The 21,529-nt window shown below is 37.8% G+C and overlaps 1 protein-coding gene across 1 annotated transcript in view; it reads left to right on the top strand.

The window, feature by feature from the left end:
* Nucleotides 1-20,066, top strand: part of ELAPOR2 (endosome-lysosome associated apoptosis and autophagy regulator family member 2) — a 137,600-nt gene extending 117,534 nt beyond the window's left edge. Inside the window, exons 18-22 of the mRNA XM_089685986.1 lie at nt 344-445; nt 1,872-1,998; nt 3,325-3,503; nt 9,251-9,416; nt 14,315-20,066. Of these exons, the coding sequence (XP_089542112.1) occupies nt 344-445; nt 1,872-1,998; nt 3,325-3,503; nt 9,251-9,416; nt 14,315-14,374 (634 nt within the window). The 3' untranslated portion in view covers nt 14,375-20,066. The remainder of the gene's footprint in view (nt 1-343; nt 446-1,871; nt 1,999-3,324; nt 3,504-9,250; nt 9,417-14,314) is intronic.
* Nucleotides 20,067-21,529: the final 1,463 nt, after the last annotated feature.

The raw sequence follows: 21,529 nt of genomic DNA, 5'->3' as shown, positions 1-21,529 counted from the left end.
CTGAGTACCGCTGTCTGTGTCAATGGACACAGCAACGGGTCTCAGGAGCTAGCACGCACAAGTGCCCCCATGGGAAGAGGCTTCCCATGGGGGCATTGGACAGAGAAGAGGAGTGCCAGTGGGGTACCCAAGAAGAGGAGGCTCGGGGCCACTTAGTGCAATTGCAGAGCAGGTAAATATAGAGATGTTTTTTTTTTCAAATCCTTTACAATTACTTCAACTGTTTTCTGCTGAATAATGTTTTTTTTAGATAGATTTTAATGTTTTAGAAAGAATACTGCATAAATGATTTCAATTGTTTCCTTTATTTAAACCAATTATGTGTGGTATGTTTTCTTCTCAGATCTTCTTCAGTTACATCATCATGTGAAAAAGGGAGAGCTACAGTGATATCTTTGAGATGCAACCCTACAAAACTTGGTCAGGGAGATATTTCGGTGCCCAGGTAATTTATTGCAGATGCCCTTTGTCATTGTTTTTCAGATATTTAGTAACTCACAAAAACTGCTAAAATGACTACTCTTCTACACTGCATTCTACTGCTATTACATGTGATAGCAAAATCAGATACAGTTTAAAGTGTTATTGTATTTTATCACACTATACATTTCAAAGTGTCTAGAAACTTTAAAACAAAATTTAGAAAGACTCAACGCAAAATTGTGAAGACCCACAATTAATGTGTGTATGTAATTTTTTTATGTCCAGAAGGACCATTGTTGGAGCTCTGGGACTATAGTGATAGCTATTCTTCTGAAGCTCCATGAAACGGTCAGATGTAAATGAAAGAGATATGTATATATGTTACCACAACCAGGGGCGGACTGACAACTCATGGGGCCCCCCCGGGCAATAGGGGATCATGGGGCCCCTGTGTCCTTGCCCAAACTCAAAAAAGCCTATGAAAAACATACCAGGAGCATCTCATGGGGCCCCCTACTGACCCCGGGCCCTCGGGCAGTGCCCAAGTTTCTAAATGGTCAGTCCGCCCCTGACCACAACATTTCTTATTCTTGATTTGTGTTATGATATACTTGTATACAAGAGTATCCTGTTATCTTTGCATTGCTTACTTTGTGTGAAATACCTAGTGATCTTGCAAGTCCCCCAGCTTTCATATTTCAAAATGACCATGCCAGGCATGGAAGCTCATCCATCCCAGAATGATCAATTTGATTTTTTAGATTCTCCTTGGGAGCACAGTCTGCCTGTACTCCAGTGGTCGGTCTGCTGATACTCGCTCCGCCAAACTCTTCACTGAGAAGATCAGTATACAGCTGTTTCTCTGCCTCCTGCTAACTCCCACCACCCCACCACAGTTTCCACCCCACCTCCCCAAGTCCCTAATGTAGTTGAAAACAGGTCATGTGAGCACCTATAAAAAAAGAAAGAAAAAAAGAAATAGATGACATGTTAGCAATAGCAATTAAACTTGAAGGGTGATCCAAATTGATTTCCTGCAGTGAAGTCTTTAGTATAAGCATAGCTGGTGCAGCTTTAGTAAACAACTTTAAGGCTTGCCTAACAAGGCAAAGATCAAAATCCAGTAGCCTATATCGTGAGCTTTTTTTAATTTGCTATGGTTGCTATGGATACTATATATTAATATTCTTACATCTGCCAGCTAAAACATGTTTGGGAAAGTGCATTTTTGGTTGCATTATTAGGTAATAAAAAGTAAACAAAGGGTAGTGGATGTTTCATTTTCTATTGGGGATCAATTTCTTATCATATCAATACAAAATATTTATTCTTGAGTTAGCACTTGTTTCAGCCTGTTAAAGATTAAGAAATGTTCTTTCTGTACATTTTTACAGATGAACAGATATTTTAGAATTTTATTGTACAGGTGAACTTTTTTTTTCTTGTAGATTATGTCCTGCCGGTACATGTGATGGTTGCAATTTTCATTTGCTCTGGGAAACAGCAGACGCATGTCCTCTCTGTACAGATAATGACTATCAGAAGATAGAAGGAGCTTGTCGAAAAGGGCAACAGGTATTTAATAAGTTGTAGTCTGTGATTCCTGTTCTTGAAAGTGTTATCTAACCCCTAAAATGAACCCTCAACACATATCCTCAACCTAGCACCTAACCCTTAATTTAACCCTAAGCACAACCCTTAGTTCTTAAACAGTACCCTTAAAACATAACCCTAAGCCTTACCACATTTTTTAAATGTACCCCTTAACTCCTACCCTTAAACCTAAAACATAACCTGTCACTTCATTCCCTAAAAGACAACACCTAAAGACCTAAAAGATACGTTTGAGATTTGAAAAAAACAAACAGAGTTGAGGCTGAACCAGCTGCTGGTCCAGGCAACTAGGTGGATCCCAACTTTAAAGCCAGGATCTCTTCAGAGCCTGGACCAGCTCAGTGATGTCAGCTGACAGCGGGCTTTAGCCTCATATTGTCCTCAATATGGGTCATAGGAGTGCAGAACGAAGTGCACTAAAACATAACCTGTCACTTCACCCATGAAAACACAACCCTTAACACTTAACCGGTAACCTTAAAACTTAATCCTTAAAGATAGCCTGTCACTTCACCCCTGTAACCCAAAACCCAAAACCTATAACCCAAACCTTGACCTTAACCTTAACCTCTGTTTTTAACTCAAACTTAACCCCTTATCCATGTCAAAAGTGCTAATATTAAACCATTACAGTCTTGCACTGAACTCATAACTGTCTAAAGCCCCAGTATGTAAACCAACTGGGTGACCAATCATAATATTTCACATACCTCTCTTCTGTCTTCATGAAACTGTACTGGAGAAGTTAAAACTTTCGATGCAGACAAGTCAGAGTTCTTACTGCCAGGAATGCCCTTTGATGGCATCACATATGCTTGAAAATACAGAATAATAGCTGTCATCCAAAATTTGAAGCATGCACCCAGAACAAGATCACTTTTGTGGCTGAGCCCAGTGCATAAGTGACATTTCAAAGGACATCGCATTTCTGCAAGATATAAGCAGTACTCAAATCCAGACAGGCTAAGGCAACATAAACTCTGACATGCATGCATATAAGGTCTACATTTCTGTTTTATAGTTTGAGATGGAGGGTGGCAAAGGGCATAAGTATTTTGGTGCTTTTAACCTTTATGTTTTATAAATGAATAAATACAGCTAAGCAATCATGAATGTTTTTCAGTAGTAAAGAAAGAACAAACTGGGCCATCTCAGGTTGAACCGGATGAACCAGTGTCTTTGTTAACCTTACCAACCATGCACTATGTACTAATGTTATCAAAATTACACTTTTTATTGACTTACAAAAAATATTTATATGGTATTCCTTTGTGATTTAATTTTAAGGAAACTCATTATGTCTGGAATGAGCCAAAATTGTGCATGAAGGGTGTATCTCTACCAGAAAAAAGGACAGCGGCCTGTGAGTCAATAGACTTCTGGTTGAAAGTGGGAGCTGGTGTTGGTGCCTTTGTAGCTGTTCTACTTGTAGCATTGACCTGTTACTTCTGGAAGAAAAACCAAAAGTGAGTGCAGATTGTACAATTAAAGTACAGACTCTGATTTGATTTTTAATACATGTTTTATAAATGTTTGGAAATTATTCAGATCCACAGTAACTCCTTTTAAAGTCACATTATTTAGCCATTTATTGTTAGTTGGGCATGACATAAACATTTGTACTAAAGGTGCTTTGGCTTCTGGTCATATACAAACTGACTGCTTGGTCCAGCCAGCTGTGAGAAAGCCATGGCAAACATTATGCAGTAATATTTTATGCTTTTTTGCTTGTGGCATCATGTGACGTTCAGGGCATTTAAAGTAGAACTATTGGCGAACCTTTTTTTTTTATAATTTTGGGTAGATTAAGGGAGGGTTATAACCCATGTTAAGTTTTTTGTGTTCCATTGGGGAGATTTCCTTTCACTTCCCATATCCAAAATGGCAAGTGAGAGGAAATCCCTCCAATGTAACCAGAACTAGAGTTTACACTGGAATATTTACCCTGTATTACTTTTCTGGGGACAACCCAAAATTTGGGATTTTCTTTTACGTTTACATTCCTTGATAATGGTAAACAGGACAAATAGAGAGGGTGAGTCTACTCAACAGGGGCACAGGCAGTAACGAGAGCCTGATGTTCTAATTCTTCTTTCCTGAATTAAAAAAAGTTTTGCATTTAGTTATACTTTAAGACCATAATTGCTGCTTTATTAATCTCCTAGTGACTGTCAGTGGTATGAAACTTAAAGTGGAACTCCAGTTACAAATATTCTTTCATTAAAATGTGTTTAGGTTGCATTGTATTATTTCTAAGTGCACCTGTGCCAAGACTATGAACATTTTTTACATATTCTTATGTAAAGTAGTCCTTTCTGAAAAAAAGTCTTCAAAGATAAAAACAAAGACTACAAGCTTGGAAATAGATTGTTTACAGTAAAATGCTGATGGGCTGCCAAGATTCTGCTGCAAAAGAGAGAATTCTGTGTCTCCCTTGTGAGCTTTGAAGATATATTTCTACACAATGCCTATAGCTACAAAGGGCTTATTTTAGGCTGTTTGCCCCCAGTGAAACACCCTTCATACCCCCAAAATTATCTGCATTGTGTCTGCGAAAGTTGAGCTGAGTTTCAAGGGTCTGATTATCAGCTGAGACAAACTGCCACCTTTGCTGCAATTGCAGGCCAATAGGAATCTGATTTCGAGTTTTATAACAAGCAATCTAACTGCAATCTAAAAGCTCTGGATTGTCAAGTCACATTTCATATTTTGACAATGTAACAGCATTGTGTCTCCCTTGCTGGATTTTCCCTTCAGTTTAAAAAGAAATCAAACTGCACAGAGAAAAAGCAGAGAAACGTCTGAACCATTGTATTGACTATTCACTGATATAGTTTCCACCTATGCATTGCTGTGGGTTGTAGGTAAGCGAAATACAGTTTGCCACTTTTTTTCTTTTCTGTTTTCAGAAGAACAATTAATACCAAACTAGGAGCAAACTTTTTAATACACCTTGGGGTCGATTTAGTAAAACTGCAGAGTGAAAAATCTGGTGCAGCTCTGCATAGAAACCAATCAGCTTCCAGTTTTTTTTGTTGTCAGCTTAATTAAACAAGCTGAAGTTAGAAGCTGATTGGCTGTATGCACAGCTGCACCAGATTTTGCACTCTCCAGCTTTAGTAAATCAAACCCCTAGTGTTCTAATAACCTGTCCTTCAAGAAGTATAAATGTCCAGTTCAGCTAAAAGATGGCACAACATCTTTAGGGCTCATTCACACAGACATTTAAAGTGTCACAATTACATGCATACAGCGTATAGTTTTGTACACATCTAAACTCAGCACTACAAGAATCAATAGGGCCTTACACACAGCTGCATTAAAACATATGTGCTGAGTTTAGCAGCATACAAAAATAGCAGGCCACAGCTGCATCCAGGGCTGTACATATCTGCAGATTTTATATTCCAATAATTTTTATTGAATACCTTTTTAACCGCTTCCCCATCGCCCTATACCAGGAATACTGCTACAGGGCGGCACGGATGCTCAAAATCACGTATATATATACGTATATACGTGATTTTGCATTTTCCGGGTAGGCGCCATTCGTGGCTGTGGCTGTCAATCACCGGGTCCCGGACGGTAATTACGAGAGGACTGTTTTGTTTACTAACAGTTCTCCTTGTCAGCTCGGGCACACTGCTTTGGATGGCTGTGCACATCACTTAGCATTGATCACTGTCTTAGTGTCACTAGGTATGTCAGTGACACCAAGTCAGTTACCCTCAGTGTCAGAATGTCCGCTGCAGTCCCGCTATAAGTCGCTGATCACCGCCATTACAAGTAAAATTTTTTTTATATATATATATATATATTATATTTGTATATACGTGATTTTGAATGTCCGGGTAGGGGGCGCGCGCAAGCCGCGCACGGCCCCTACCCGTGCCGCCATTTGTGGCCGCGGCTGTCAATCACCGGATCCCGGCTTGTGATTACCCGCCAGTTACCAACAATCTCCAACATGGAGGAGGGCTGCTTTGTTTACTAACCGTCCTCCTCCCTGTTGACTCAGGCACACTGCTCTGGATGGCTGTGCACAGCACAGCCATCCAGTGCAGTGTGCTTACAGTGAAGCACCATTACACCACCCCCCAGTAAAACACTCCAGCACACAGTTAACCCTTTTGATCACCCCTCATGGTAACCCCTTCCTGCCCAGTGCCATTAGTACAGTGTCAGTTCTTTTTTTTAGCACTGATCACTGTATTGTTGTCATTGGGGTTGTCAGTGACACCACGATAGTTCCCCTCAGTGTCAGAATGCCCGCCGCAGTCCCGCTATAAGTTGCTGATCATTGCCATTACTAGTAAAAAGGAAAAAAAATTACAGTATGTATACCACCATTTGTAAATGCTATAACTTTCATGTAAACCAATTAATTTAGACGTATTGGGATTTTTTTTAGCAAAGACGTGCAGCAGAATACATTTTGGCCTAAATTTATGACAAAATTTAATGTTTTACATTTTTATACTGGACATGTTTAATAGCAAAAAGTCGAAAATATTGTTTTTTTCTGAAAATTGTTGGCCTTTTTTTATAGCACAAAAAATAAAAACGCACAGGCAATCAAATACCACCAAAAAAGCTCAATTTGTGGGAAAAAAGGACATAAATTTCATTTGGATGCAGCGTTGCTTGACCGCACAATTGTCAGTTAAAGTAACACAGTGCCATAACACAAAAAATGGCTTGGTCAGGGAGGGGGGTAAATCCTCAGGAGGGCAAGTGGTTAAATAACAAATAAAACAAGTAAACTATAGTCATGTCACAATGAGTAGATTTCAACACAACGCAAAGAAAATGGTTTATTGAACATAAGACACACACTAGGAAACTAGAAGCTCTGTAGAGTAGCTATTGGATAATCCAAATAGAAAGTCCACATCTTTTAACCAACCATATATAGGTGATGGACACAGTGATGGGGGAAGGGAGGAGGGAGGGAAGCTAGAAAGGGAGCAAGGAAAGGGTGAGTCAGGGAACATAGTGGAAGGGGAAGAGGAAAGAGCCTTTGTTCCTAGACTTGAGAATACACACAGAGTAAGTGTCGTTTGAGGCATGATATATGTTGTAGAACATATAGGAATTAGGCGTAACCAACCCCATAGGACAGAAAAAGGGAACAATAAAGAATAAAAGAAAAGGGAATAGAAAAATAGAAAGAGAGGGTCTAGACGGGAGACATTAAGGCACGGAAATATATCGAACCCACGAGTTCCATGTTTTATCAAATTTTCTAGTATTGTTGTGTAGGATACATGTGAATCTGTCATTAATCATAATCCAGTTCAGTTTATTCTTTACATAATCAATTGGATGAATGATTGCTTCCAATGTCTAGTAATAGTAATTCTCGCTGCCAACAGCATATAGGTGATCATTTTTAAGGATTTTCTGGGAGTGATATCCGGTAATTTATGAAAGAGGGCCGTCTCTGGGGATCTGTGAATTTTCACCCCCGTCACTGTATAGATGAAATTAAACATGTGGATCCAAAATCTGGTAGCCATCGGACATTGCCACCAGATGTGATACATAGAGCCCATCTGGCCACAACTCCGGAAGCACATCAGTGACGCAGATGGATGCATTCTCGCAGTCCGAGTAGGGACCAAGTACCATCGTAGTAACGTTTTGTAGTGTCCTTCAATTAGAGTAGTGTTGATGGAAACGTTAGAAAAATGCCAGGGCAATATCTTGACAATCAGATAGGTAATAGGTGACATTCAGGTCCCGTTCCAATTGATCCATATAGGGAAGCTTACAATTCGGATCATTGAGGAGAGCATACACTGTGGAGACACGGCCTCTGGGGAAATCCTTATTCTGGCAGGAAAGTTCAAAATTTGGAAGTATGGGTGGTTCATCCAATAAAGTGATCTTCAAGCGGATAAAATAGACAATTTGATTGTATCTAAAGATTTTGGTAGAGGGCATTTGCAATTTATCTTTAAAGAGTTGCAAAGAGTGAGTTCGATCACCCTTAAGGTAGTCTCCTATCCACAGTAATCCTTTATTAATCACAAATGAAATAAATGCTGTGCTGCAAATACATTAATCAAAATAATAAAGTGAAAAAATATATATATATATATAGTAAACAAAACAAAGAAATACATGTCCATAAAGCAAGTCCATATAAATGAAATGATCAGTAGTGATTCAAATCATATATTTCTTCACAGCTTATAAAGCTTATTCCTGTGCTCATAAATCAACACCATCAAATATAGTGCTACGAAGCATGCAGGCGGTGTCACCTCAGTGCTCACAGAACTCTCAACTCAGAGCAATTAAATTGCGCTTTGTACTATTAAATAGGTAAAGATTCCTTCACTCTCCCTATGATAAGCCATATAGAAACGGTCAGACACCTTTTGTGCTTTTAATACACCATCAAGCCAGAAATGGGGACCGGTCCCTTTAAGGGAGTTGGAGGTCTGAGATTATAGCCCTTAGTGGAGGAGACAAAAGGACACTCCCATGGTGCAGTATGTACTAGCAGATGTATATTTATTGGTTAAAAAAGTATTGCTCTCACATGTGAAAACAAGTAAAAACGCCATATACAGAATAAAACATCACCAGATGAAGTCACGTGGGCGTGACGTAACGCATAAGGGCATGGCCGTGGGCACACTGCCTGGAAGTGCAGCTTTAATCTGGTGTTTTATTTTGTATATGGCGTTTTTACTTGTTTTCACATGTGAGTGCACACACCCTTAAAATACTGCTCATGCTTGGATGTGTTTAGATGCAAATATTTCCAATTGCTTTACGTGTATATGCATATATGCATTTATGTGAATTCACATTTAAAATTTGCAGATATGGGAGTGCACACGCACTGATGGCTGGAGTGGATGCTTCCTTAATCGCTCTGCACATTCCTGGCACTTTTGGGGGTTCTTTAGCTGCTCCCAACCTCACCTCTCCCCACCGCTTACCTGGGCACACTACTGGGGGGGTGGAGGATCTCCCCATGCCCACCAGGCCAGCCAGAAAATCCGCAGAGGCTATCTCTGCTAACAAGAACCTACAATCTATGCAGAAAATACACATATGCCCATGTGAATGAAGCCTTAAAAATATGCCTGTAGGATTTCTAGTGATCAGAATGAAATAGAGGGATCTGCATTAGACAATTATTGCAGCTATTAATATTCTAAATATATATAATTTTTTTTACTCTTGTTTACTGTAGGCTTGAATACAAATACTCCAAACTAATCATGACTGCTAATTCCAAAGAGTGCGAGCTTCCTGCTGCTGACAGCTGTGCTATAATGGAAGGAGAAGACAATGATGATGATGTGGTCTATTCCAATAAGCAGTCAATACTGGGAAAGCTGAAATCACTTGCAACAAAGGTAAGTCAAAATAAATGATACCTATTTATACTATACATGAAGTAGGTGAATAATACCTTCTTAACTTTTGTTGTTAGATCAGTGCTTTCTGAGCCTCTTTCATAGTAACAAACTAGACTTTTAGGATACTTAGCATCACTTATGATGACACATTTTGGGAGGGCTTCTGCATTGCATGAGAGGACAACCCAGCAAAGATAATAGTATCAGTAGATAATATAATATCAAGTATTTTTACTGGGTCTCTAGTTTGGCTTAATCGTGTTTAACCTTGAGAAAAAAAGCCTTAAAATAAAATGATTTTCCACTTCCCACCAACATAAAAGTTCTGGCTAAAGTACTTGCTAACTGGTTAAATAATGTTAAAGCTATGATAATACACTCTGATCAAATGGGGTTCATGCCTAACCTTTCCACGGACACCAATACCAGACAGGCATTCAAACCCTGACTGAGAAAATGAGTAACAGGGCACTATTGACCCTTGACGCTGTCAAAGCTTTTGACAGTATGGAATAGGACTATATTTGAGCTGCCCTCCAAAAATTTTGGTTTTGTGCAATACACCTTGGATATCAGGAGTTCGGTTCCGTAGAAGGTACCATGACAAGAAAGTACACTTTATGCAGCAATATCCTTCTATTTATCTCCAACAACTTTGTATCAAATAGGAAAATTCTATGTTGTTATCTCAAGACCCACTTCTCAAGCCTTTGGCCTCAGCTCTTTCCCACATTAAATTGTCCCTCAAATTAAATACCTGGGTGTAGTTATGTCCCCTCAACCCCCTTCCTTTATTTGGCAAATTTCACTTTCAGAGCAAAGCCTAGTGCAAACTTCCATTTTTGATGGTTTGTTGCACCAATTTACTTAAGAAGGTATGGATATCTCACTTGTTATACTTCCTGCACAACTCACCTTGTTAGAGCCCCCTTAAGTATTTTAAGAGATTCAGTCCTGTCTTTCGAGATCTGATGGACAAAGAAACCCACTAAAATTTTTGAAATATCCTTAGGCTCTTGCTAGTCTTGTTGCTCCAAGTCTGCGGGTTTAATTTAAGACTGTTTTGCTTAACACATGGCTGGCTGGGAGTGATGCCACCTACAACCGTGTGTAACATACTTTCTTCGCTATTTCTGGGAATAAACCCACTACAAGCTTTAGATGCCCAATAATAAGGGATCCTCCTGCGCTCATGGGAATAATTGACAAAATACAGCTGCTGTCACTTAGCTCATACCAATAAGTGCAAAATAAAATTAAAAATTAGTGAAGCGCTTGTATCACATGAATACAATCATGTATCTCCATATAGTGTAATTATAAATCAAAGTGACCACTATATATAATAAATGTGTGTTGACTCCCTCTAGTGAAAACAAAAAATAGTGTCAACCAAAATAGCTAAATAACACACATTAGGAAACTAAATATATAGTGCATAAATCAAATATAATGAACAGAATATATATACGTGAAAACAGAATATTGGCCACATACAATGGTGTCTAAATTATACATAAATGATATATGCCATAGGTGAACAAGACAATATCAAAGGTGAAAAAAATATTCCATGCATGTGACTGTGCTTTAAGCTGGAACACACACGTGATCTCCACTTCTAAGTGCAAGTACTCTCCTTCAAATGGCAGCAATGCCTGCTCACCTCCCTTCCTCGACCCACACAGGGCCTCAAAGCAGTTACCACCTCAGTGGTGTATTCCTCTGGCAGACTCCTTATTCCTCCTCCTCTCTTATGCAACTCATAAAAAGACAAGAAAGCCTTCCATAGTGTAGTAAATTTAATAGGCAAAGTTAAAAATTACAAAGTTTTCCACTCACATGCTCCTTTCCATAAAAAAGCGTTTTTCCCAGCCTGTGGGTAGATATGCATGCACCTGGGGGAATCCAATATGGCCACTGTGTCCGGACATACGTCACCAGGAAGTAGACAAACCGACACGTAGCGTCACGTGCGTCGTGACTTCACCCTGATGAAGTCACGACGCACGTGACGCTACGCGTCGGTTTGTCTACTTCCTGGTGACGTATGTCCGGACACAGTGGCCATATTGGATTCCCCCAGGTGCATGCATATCTACCCACAGGCTGGGAAAAACGCTTTTTTATGGAAAGGAGCATGTGAGTGGAAAACTTTGTAATTTTTAACTTTGCCTATTAAATTTACTACACTATGGAAGGCTTTCTTGTCTTTTTATGAGTTGCATAAGAGAGGAGGAGGAATAAGGAGTCTGCCAGAGGAATACACCACTGAGGTGGTAACTGCTTTGAGGCCCTGTGTGGGTCGAGGAAGGGAGGTGAGCAGGCATTGCTGCCATTTGAAGGAGAGTACTTGCACTTAGAAGTGGAGATCACGTGTGTGTTCCAGCTTAAAGCACAGTCACATGCATGGAATATTTTTTTCACCTTTGATATTGTCTTGTTCACCTATGGCATATATCATTTATGTATAATTTAGACACCATTGTATGTGGCCAATATTCTGTTTTCACGTATATATATTCTGTTCATTATATTTGATTTATGCACTATATATTTAGTTTCCTAATGTGTGTTATTTAGCTATTTTGGTTGACACTATTTTTTCTTTTCACTAGAGGGAGTCAACACACATTTATTATATATAGTGGTCACTTTGATTTATAATTACACTATATGGAGATACATGATTGTATTCATGTGATACAAGCGCTTCACTAATTTTTAATTTTAAGCTTTAGATGTCCCTGTCTACATGGAGCTACTTCCAAAACTGCCCACAAACCTATTAATAGGCTAGATTTAGGAAACCGCCAAGGGCCTTTTAGAGATCACTGAGTTCACAAGGTTTATGCCCCATCAGGTCCAATGTTTTACCTGAGATCCACAAACTGTAGGGCTGTCATATATTGGAGAGAGCTGGTAACTTAACCTTTAACTAATTGTACATCAATGGTTGCCTTAAGTCTTTTTAATAATTAAGTGCTGCTTTTCATTATCTATAGAGTTTATCATTCTCCCAAATTGCTCCACAAATTTGGTCTGCTGCAACAGATGTGGTATTGCCCTAAATTTAAGAAGTATAGGGAGGGAATGATTTCAACTCTTAATTGTATTTTTGGTGTAACTGCTGACCCATTTACCTGTACCTAGGTTACTATGACTCTTCCCTATGGATGACTGCCTATTACTGGCAGGTACTAGGTCACGTTTTGCTGCTAACCATGAAATAAATATCAGCAAATTCATTCTTTGTGGAGGAACAGATGTCCAAGCTAAATAGGTGTATTTCATTTTGAGAAACATATCTATTTTTTACAAAATGCAATGCGTAAATTTGATTTTATCTGGTCTCACTGGGTGTGTCTCCTCCTTGCTTAAAAATGTTAGCCCGGTCCTATATTTGATGGATACTGTAATATGCCTATGCTGTGTGTACCTTATCAAATGTTTTATTAAATAGAATCTTTTAATAAATAAATAAACAAACAAACAAACAAACAAAAAAAACAAACAAATAAATAAATAAAATGCTTAGTAGTGCCAGCACTACTTCTCAGCTCTCAAAGCTGGAAGAAGCAGACAAACTCTTTCACTACCAGGAAGTGCTGGAGTTTTACCCATTTAGATGGCCAAGTATTCAGCCATAGTATAGGGCAATGAAAGCTGCTGCAAGTATGTGATTGTACCTCTAGGTCTATACTTGTTAGCAACTTTCTTTTTTGTTGCCAATTTTGTTTTTCCCCTTTTTGTGATTGAGTCCCTTAACCAATAGGGGATGGCATCCCATAATGCCTTTAGGTTATTACAATCAGTTATAGTTTATAGTACCCAGATGAGGGGCTTAAAATCCAAGAAGCAGGGCCCTCGTAACCCTCTTGCATTGAACTGTATTGTTGCTGTATTGTCTCCCTTTATTTTGTAAAGCACTGAGCAAACTGTTGGCGCTATATAAATCCTGTATAATAATAATAATTAAAAAAAAAACTGAGCATATGATGGTATAATGCAAAAACATTCAGCGAGAACTTCAACCAATAACCCTATCACCCTTTCTAGACAACATAGTACTTCAGCTACCTGCAGATCTGGATTTACCAATTGTTTTTACATTCAGTTTTGAAAGCTTATGAATCTTCTATTCTATGTTCAGTGTGGATTGGCCAGATTTATTACAATTAGAGGTCCTAAAACCTAAAAGTAGAGGCCTGATATTCGTTATGGATCCCCATTTCCTCCTCCACAACATGAGTTTTTTTTATGTCTTTGTTTCATAAAAGCCTGTTATAGATAAGGTCTTTCAAAGCAGTCACAGTGTACAAAGTAAGGAAGATATTACATTTATTGGCTTAAAATAAAGTCTTCAATACTGAACAATACAATTTGATGAAAATGTAGAAAAAAAGGAAACCATCAAAAATCTAGTGTAAACATTCATCTATCCAATACACAGTATGTCTAAAGCCAAATTTTTTTTTCATTTTGGATACTGTAGGAAATAATAAAAACTGGTAGCAGGTTTTGGTATTTTGTATACATTCATTGTCAAAACTTCCATTCATTTCTTTTCCTGAAGACAGGAAGTGAGAAAATCAGTTGAAATTCCAGTTTTAGACAGAGCAAGTCCCTATTAGAAGACTCCACCCCCCCTTCTTGATTCCTGTGCCAGTGACCAGAGTAAAATTTTGGATTTTCCATCGTTTTCTTTACCAGTGAAACCAGTGTGAATGCAGGCAGCAATAAAAACCTAAAAGAATTTCTAAAACTTCTCAACTCTATTAAGTCTATCAAAAACAAGACAATAATTAGCTTTATGTATACTTTAAGCAAAAGATTTTGGATTTTGATATGTTGTTAAAGTTAAATCTTCATAATCAATGCTGTCATTGTTACAGGATAAAGAACACAGTTTTGAATCAGTACAGTTGAAATCCTCAAGAACACAACATATATAAAGACCAAATATTGCCTTTTAGACACTAAAAAATGATTTTTTTAAAAGAAATTAAAAACATATCATTAGAAGAAACCAGTTTGATATACCCATGAAGATCAAGCAAGAATCCAAGAAGAAAGCAGACATCACAACAAAATAAAAAGCTTGGCTGCCTTATTACATGACAGAATATTTTGCCAAAAATGGATTGTTTGTAAGCTGGATTTCAGGTTCTACTCAGGAAGAGCAAAGTGACGCAGACAATGTTAATTTTCTTGTACAATACTTGTGCATGCTGTATTATCTCTTTTATCACCTCCCAGTGCAACACAGAAACAACAGTTGCAGTTTACAAGTGCTTTGAAACATTTAAAACCGGGAAAGAAAAGGGGAAATGAACTTTTCTACTGAAAATGATGTACATGTACATGGCAGGTGAAAAATAATGGAACATTTACACCAAGGTGCAGAGACGTCAGTTTTTCCGCATGCGCTCTGCAATGGCACAATGAAATCAATTGTTCTCCATGTTCCCTGTTCACACCACAACACTAGTATCTCGTGCATATTTTTCCTGCGCAGGAATGTGCAACGTGTATAAAACTCATAGAAGCGCATGAAAACTGATGTAAACTGATGTCTCTACAAGTGAAATCTGCACATCAGTTTCCATCAGTTTTTCTGCACATATGGTGTGAACAAGGCCTAACAAAGAAAAAAATACTTGTTGAAGTAGAAATATATTGTACTATTATTTTTCTTATATGAAAGAGCAGAGGCCACTGTGAATCGTTTACGTTTTTGAAGAGTGCCAGTCCTTTATAGACTTATGGAAGGCTTCAAGGGCCCATCCATATGTATGCAATGCATCAACTCACGTTAAAAATGGGCATTTAAACTTGGGCTATTGTAAGATGCATCTGGCTAGCTGCAGTGTGTTGTATCATTCATTGTAAAAAGCAACATAAACACTGTATAGTGGCAAACATACAGTGCATCACTGTGTGTTGTGGTGTGCTGCGGTGTAAAAAAGGGTCCTGTGCATTTTGTGTTCTTTGCGGTTCATTGGCAGCCCATTCATAATGAATGGGCTGCCAAATCACAACTCACATTAATGCTCTGCAAAGGATTGCATAAGTGTGAATCCAGACCGAGGATTACATAACCAATCATGCAAACTTCCACCCCTTTATTTAGTTTTTCCTACACTGTGCAAGCATTGTGAAAGATTAGAAATGACATAAACTCTGACAATATTTGCATTTTAACTGCAGGATTTCACACACTGTATTCCAGGTCCCACAAGTGCATGGTGATGTCAAATTACAAAGGCCCATTGCTAATAATGAGATGTTAATAATTACAGGTCTCTGTTGTTTGACTCCATTGTTCTGACAGTGTATGGGGTTAGGCAATTGGCCCCTGATGCCCAAGCACAAGTGTCAGGCTCAGTCAATATTAGTAAAGCTAATTAAGGGGCACTAAAAAGTTTTCATAAGTAATCTTCCACAATTTGAATAGTTTAAGAATTTTAAGATTCTTACATGAACCCAGTTTTGACTAGTTCTCTGTTATTACACTTGTGTGCAGAATTGCCCTTGATATATTTATTATGACCACTTAGCATGAGCTCAGACAGTCAACAGGCCAGCAACGCTCTGATTTCGGGTGGCTTCTGACCCCTAACTCCAAAAACCAAAAGTCAGGCTCAGACAGAGTAAGTAAAGCCAAGAAAATGGAAAAAGATAAATCATTTATGGGTTATGCGAGGTACACACTGTAAGAAACTTTCAGATCGCCGTAATAACACAAACGATTTTAGTACAGCAATCTCACCCGTTGCACTATTGTGTTCTAACAGGGGGACCACCCCCCCACCAGGACACTCTGACCAGAGCTTACGGCCATTGGCTGAGAGTGCTGATCAGATGCCAGTTGGCTACTGGTTTTCCAACTTCTGTCAGACAGGCTGTACACACTGGTCGAATGTCATCTGGTTTCTGTTGAACTGGCTGATACCGGCCAATATTCAGCCAGCATGTACCAGCCTTTATTGTGCATAAATATAATAATTTATTACTAAATACTCTATGTAGATTCTTGCATAAGCCAGTTGTAGGTGAACTGAAGGTGCACCAGGTACTTGGATATGTAAGGATAAGGTGAATATTGATTGAGTTTCTTTGAGTTATCACTTTGGACCAAATTAGTAACCCTTGTAGGTGTTGATTTAAGGTTTACCGTTTACTCTTGTCCAAGGAACATACAGTCGTGTAGAAACAATAAAGAAATATCCTGCACATAAATGGATATCTAGAAGCAAATAGTTTCCCTGTGCCTCCATAAAAAATACTCTTTCAGTAAATAATGCCTTTTATGCATATCATATAGATGAAAAAGTATTATATAGAGATATATTGCTTTTAGGTATTGGAAAAGCCTCAAATAGTTGCTAAATTATTTGACTTATATTTTGGTATATGAAAGTGGTTGTACATATCTTTTGAAATGACAATCTCAGCTTTTTGCCAAAATTCTAATTTGGCGCTGATTAGGAAATGAGAACATTTCGTGATGTAAAGGACAAAAAGTGATTGGCTGTAGTGAAGTCATTATGTACAACTGTGCGGGGTAATTTTTCCACTTCTCTGGTCATTAGATTTCGTAACAGGTCATTTGTTCCATGCTTCCCACTAATGGAAAATTGTATATGTCAAAAAGCTGCATATGAAAAAAAGATGGAAAATGTTTTGTTGTTTGCAAATGAAGTTTCCGTAACTCTGTTCTATGGCACAAAATAACACTCTCCTTTAAGGAAGACCAAGGGTCTATCCACATCTTAGTGATGCTCTAACACACCTTATGTGCATTGTGGCACTTTTCATTTTGAATTGGACCCCAATACACCCCCATAATACATTTGCATTGCAGTGCACTGCACGGCCAGTAATAAACTAGTTGTATGATGAACACGGTAAGTTTTCCTGTTTCCTCTAGTCCATTGGCAGTTATTTTGAAATGAACAGGCTGCCTTAATGCAATGTACATTAATACATAGCATACTGTATGATAATGCATGTGTTAAAACAATGCACAGTAGACATGTGTGAATGGAACCAAAGTTGGGCATATGAGCCCTATAAAAATGTTAAATGTATGCCATTGATTTATCCCTTTATATTACATGTTCCTAAATTGGCAAATTTATGAAAACTTAGAAAAAGCAAAATTGCAACAAATCACATACCTCATAGATGTCTTCTTTTAAAAATTAACAGTGGGAGTGGCTTTCATATTTTGGTACAGTTATAGCGTAGCATGAATAAAACAAATCCTGATTGCTGCATCTTTGGTGTTGTTTTTAGCAAAATGCACCCTCCGTAGAGGTAAATGGTAACACATGTAAGACACTTCTAAAATGTAACAAAAAATGGACCCCAAATGCAGAGAAATGGCCCTTAAAGAGAATCTATTTTAGAAAAAATGCTAACAACTAACACACGTTCTTGGGAGCAGACATCAGAAGGTATCTGTGCATATTGTTAGGTGTGATCAAAGTTTCTGCAGCAAGAGCAGGGAGCTGGGAGACCCTCCTTATTGCCCATAGAGGCATGGCCATTGCAATGTGGGATGTTGGGGTTGTATTAGCGCACTGATTTAGAGATTAAGGGGGGGATTTACTAAAACTAGAGCACTCAGAATCTGGTGCAGCTGTGCATGGTCGCCAATCAGCTTCTTTTTTTTAAACTCAGTTTTATTGAGTAAAAGGCACATCAGGCATATACATGGCAGCAATCAAATGATCATTACAAAAAACGTGCAGGGATACCATCATAAGATAAATGTAGTCCCCGCGGCATATAGCCAATCAGCTTGTAATGTCAGCTTGTTCAGTTAAGCTGTGACAAAACCTGGAAGCTGTTTGGTTTCTATGCAGAGCTGCCCCAGATTTTGCAACATGCAGTTTTAGTAAACAACCCCCTAAGTTGAGTTCTGACTGTTTAGTATGCCCAGGTTCTGAGTTCACAAGCCACACATAATTATAATTTCTGACCATGACTTACCACTGCTTAAAGAGGAACCTTGTGATGCCTGTTTCTTGTATATTTTCTATTACTACTTGTTTTCATTTATCCCAGATACATTTACACACAGTTAACTTTTAGCTTTGTTTTCAAGCTTACAATGTGCAAACAGAACATAGGGTAGCATACTGTATATAAATTTTCTTTTCTTCAGTTTTTTTTTTCTTTATAAATCCGACTCATTGTCCAAAAACAAATCTTTTAATGCAAAATCCCAATGTAGTGCCTTTTTCTACAGCCATGTAAAAATGTAAAACATAAATTAAGGATGGTGACAGCAGCCCTAGTACTTAACTGAAAGCTGTCTACCTCTTCTGCTTTAATTTTTAATACTGATCAATGCTGTTCTATACCAACATCTGTGTCTGTTGGGATGTAGATTTATTATGTAAGTGATTAATTTGCCAACAGCCAATGGACTGTCTCAGTTGGTGTGACATACCACACTAAGTAGCCATGCACAGGGTGTAATTGGCCACTAGAAACCTGTCAGTCCCTGCCAATAATGAATTCTCTTTCAATGCCCCAAATAACCATTTTGTTGTCTGACAACAAAACACATGCATATGGTTTTTAATAGGATGAAAAAGTGAGCAATCTGCAGTGTCTGATCACAGCAAAAAAAACCCCAAAAACCTGAGGACTTATATTACCTTGTAGGCATCTCCAGGTATTGGTTTGTCTCTTTAAAGTACTGTTACAGTGCCTGGGATTCCCAAAAATTAGGTAATTAATATCTACAAAGATTGTTGGTCAATAGTTGGCCCACCTTCTGCTCTCCCTCACTCTTTTTTATTGGACAGTGAGACCAATCCAAAGAAGCACCTGATAAGCAGGCATGGCAGTCATGGGTATGGGGGCCAAGAAGTCATGTGGTTAATTACTGCCCCAATAAGGGTTTGGGAATTTCAGGCACTTTGAAATTAGACTGAACCAACATTCATGCATATTGTGGTGTATGCTTTATGGACATAGAACCTTAAAAGGTAAGGTGATGTTACAAGTTCACTGTATGATCTAATTTTGCAGACTATGCCAAACTGAAATCTAATTGGCTGCTATGATTTACTGCAGTTTAAAAATTATACTTGTCCGTTGCCCTGTATTAACAAACCAATTATAGCTGGAAAGTGTACATAAAAAAACTCCCAAAAACATTCTTTTAGTGTTGCTAATTTTGTTTTTGCGTCCAGAACAGTTGCCTAGGAAGATCTGGTCAATACATAGACATCTGACTATATTAAATGTATATAAAGTCAATAAAACAAAAACAAAATGTTATATTGCTGTTGGTGTACATTTTTGTTATTCAATGGATTATAGAATTTTGTTTTATAATGTTTATGACTTATTTGAAAAAAAATAAGAACCTGCTATTTTAAGAAAAAATATAACGTTTTGTTGTTTTTTAAAAGTAAGTTATTGCACTCCTCATACAGACATTTTTACAACAAAAACAAAATATTTCTTGTTTATAATGTCATTGCGTTCTTCATGCACCACTAGAACTTTTTTTATCTTGTGAAGTATGATTATTTTCAATGATGTGTTCTGTGAAACATGGTACATGTACATGGTCATTTTTGTTTTATTGTTAGTCACTGTGTAATAAAAAGCATTTGGCTGCTTGGTTGTTGCTTTTGTATACAAAATTGTGTTACATTTATATGCAGAATCCCTCTAGTTTTTGTCTCCCATTATTGGAACAGTTTATGTAGGTAATTTTGGCTCAAAATAATGGAGTCATCTTATTTATAGATGTCTTAAAATAGAACTAAAGCCAAAACTTTTTTTTAATTTTGTACAGAGGAGGGTTAAAACTCTGGGGTTTAAATGCCGTCTACGTCCCATTGGAGAGATTTCCCTTAACTTCCTACCATAAAACCACAACACAAGGTTAAGTGAGGAAAGTAACTAGTGTCTCCACTGGAAGATTTTGAAAATTTTCCCTATTTCTGTTCTGTTGACCTCTGTTTTCTTCACTTTTACTGGTGACAATGGCCACCATGAAAAATAGAGGGTGAATTTCTGTAATGGGGACACAGATAGCAATAAAAAGCGTTCTAAACTCTCTTCACAAAAAAAAAGGTTTGGCTGCAGTTGTACTTTAGACCATTTTTTTTAAAGATTAGTTTTTTATATACATGGACTGATCTACTAAACTAGAGTAAAATTAGATCTATTTACTATGGCAGCCAATTAATTGGATAAACTAAGGCATTGTGAGAATGGAGATTTCCTTAAAAAACACCAATTAAAAGTATGTGGTAGATATTTCTCTGTTTGAGTTTTGCTTTTGGATTCAATGTTTATGCAGGAACAGCAGTAGAGATACATAAATATTGTTTTTAAAGATGCCTAAATGGGTGGATAGACTAGACACCATGTTCCTTAACCTCCTCGGCGGTATTATTCTTTCCGATTTTTGGTGCTGAAAGCGGTACCATTATTTTGCATGGAAATATGTAGTTTTTTATTGTAGGCTGAAATTTTTAGGAATAACTCACTGAAATCTGTACGAGCAAGAGTCTAGTAAACATTCCGGATATGATAAAACTTAAAACACGAAATCATAAATTATAATTTAATAAATAATCATAAAAAATAATAATATATTAATAATAAATTTAATTCAATAATATAATCAAATAAAAAACACTGAAATTTGAAATACAGAGGCAAATTCGCACATTGCTGAGCAAAGTCGCAAAATCGTTTTCAGTGTCTGATGACAAATTTCCCCACGAATCATTATCACTCAGTTCTGAAAGTGGTTCTGATTGAAGGTAGTAATTGAGTGCTGGGAACAATAATAGAATAATATAAAGCCACTAGCATAAAGGCAACCTTTATCACTGTTCTAAAACCGCTTTTGACGTAAAGGGACGCTTTTTGGACGCCATGGACTTTTCTAAGTTTCCAGGCAGAAAGAACAGTCAAAATGCAGGCAGGGCACAGGACAAAGCAGCAGGGACAAAATATATGCGAAATGCATTGAAACAGCAATGACAGCAAAAATGACATTTTTAAAAGATTTCAAATTTTCTGTCGGTTCCGGCGCCCGTACGTCCCGACGTCACAGGGATCGG

Source organism: Staurois parvus, unplaced genomic scaffold, assembly GCF_062004578.1.
Source record: "Staurois parvus isolate SC_StPar_1 unplaced genomic scaffold, SC_StPar_1.0 ptg000019l, whole genome shotgun sequence".
NCBI classification, from domain to species: Eukaryota; Metazoa; Chordata; class Amphibia; order Anura; family Ranidae; genus Staurois; species Staurois parvus.
Note: the sequence above shows the minus strand (reverse complement) of the source record. Positions and strands in the feature narration are given on the sequence as shown.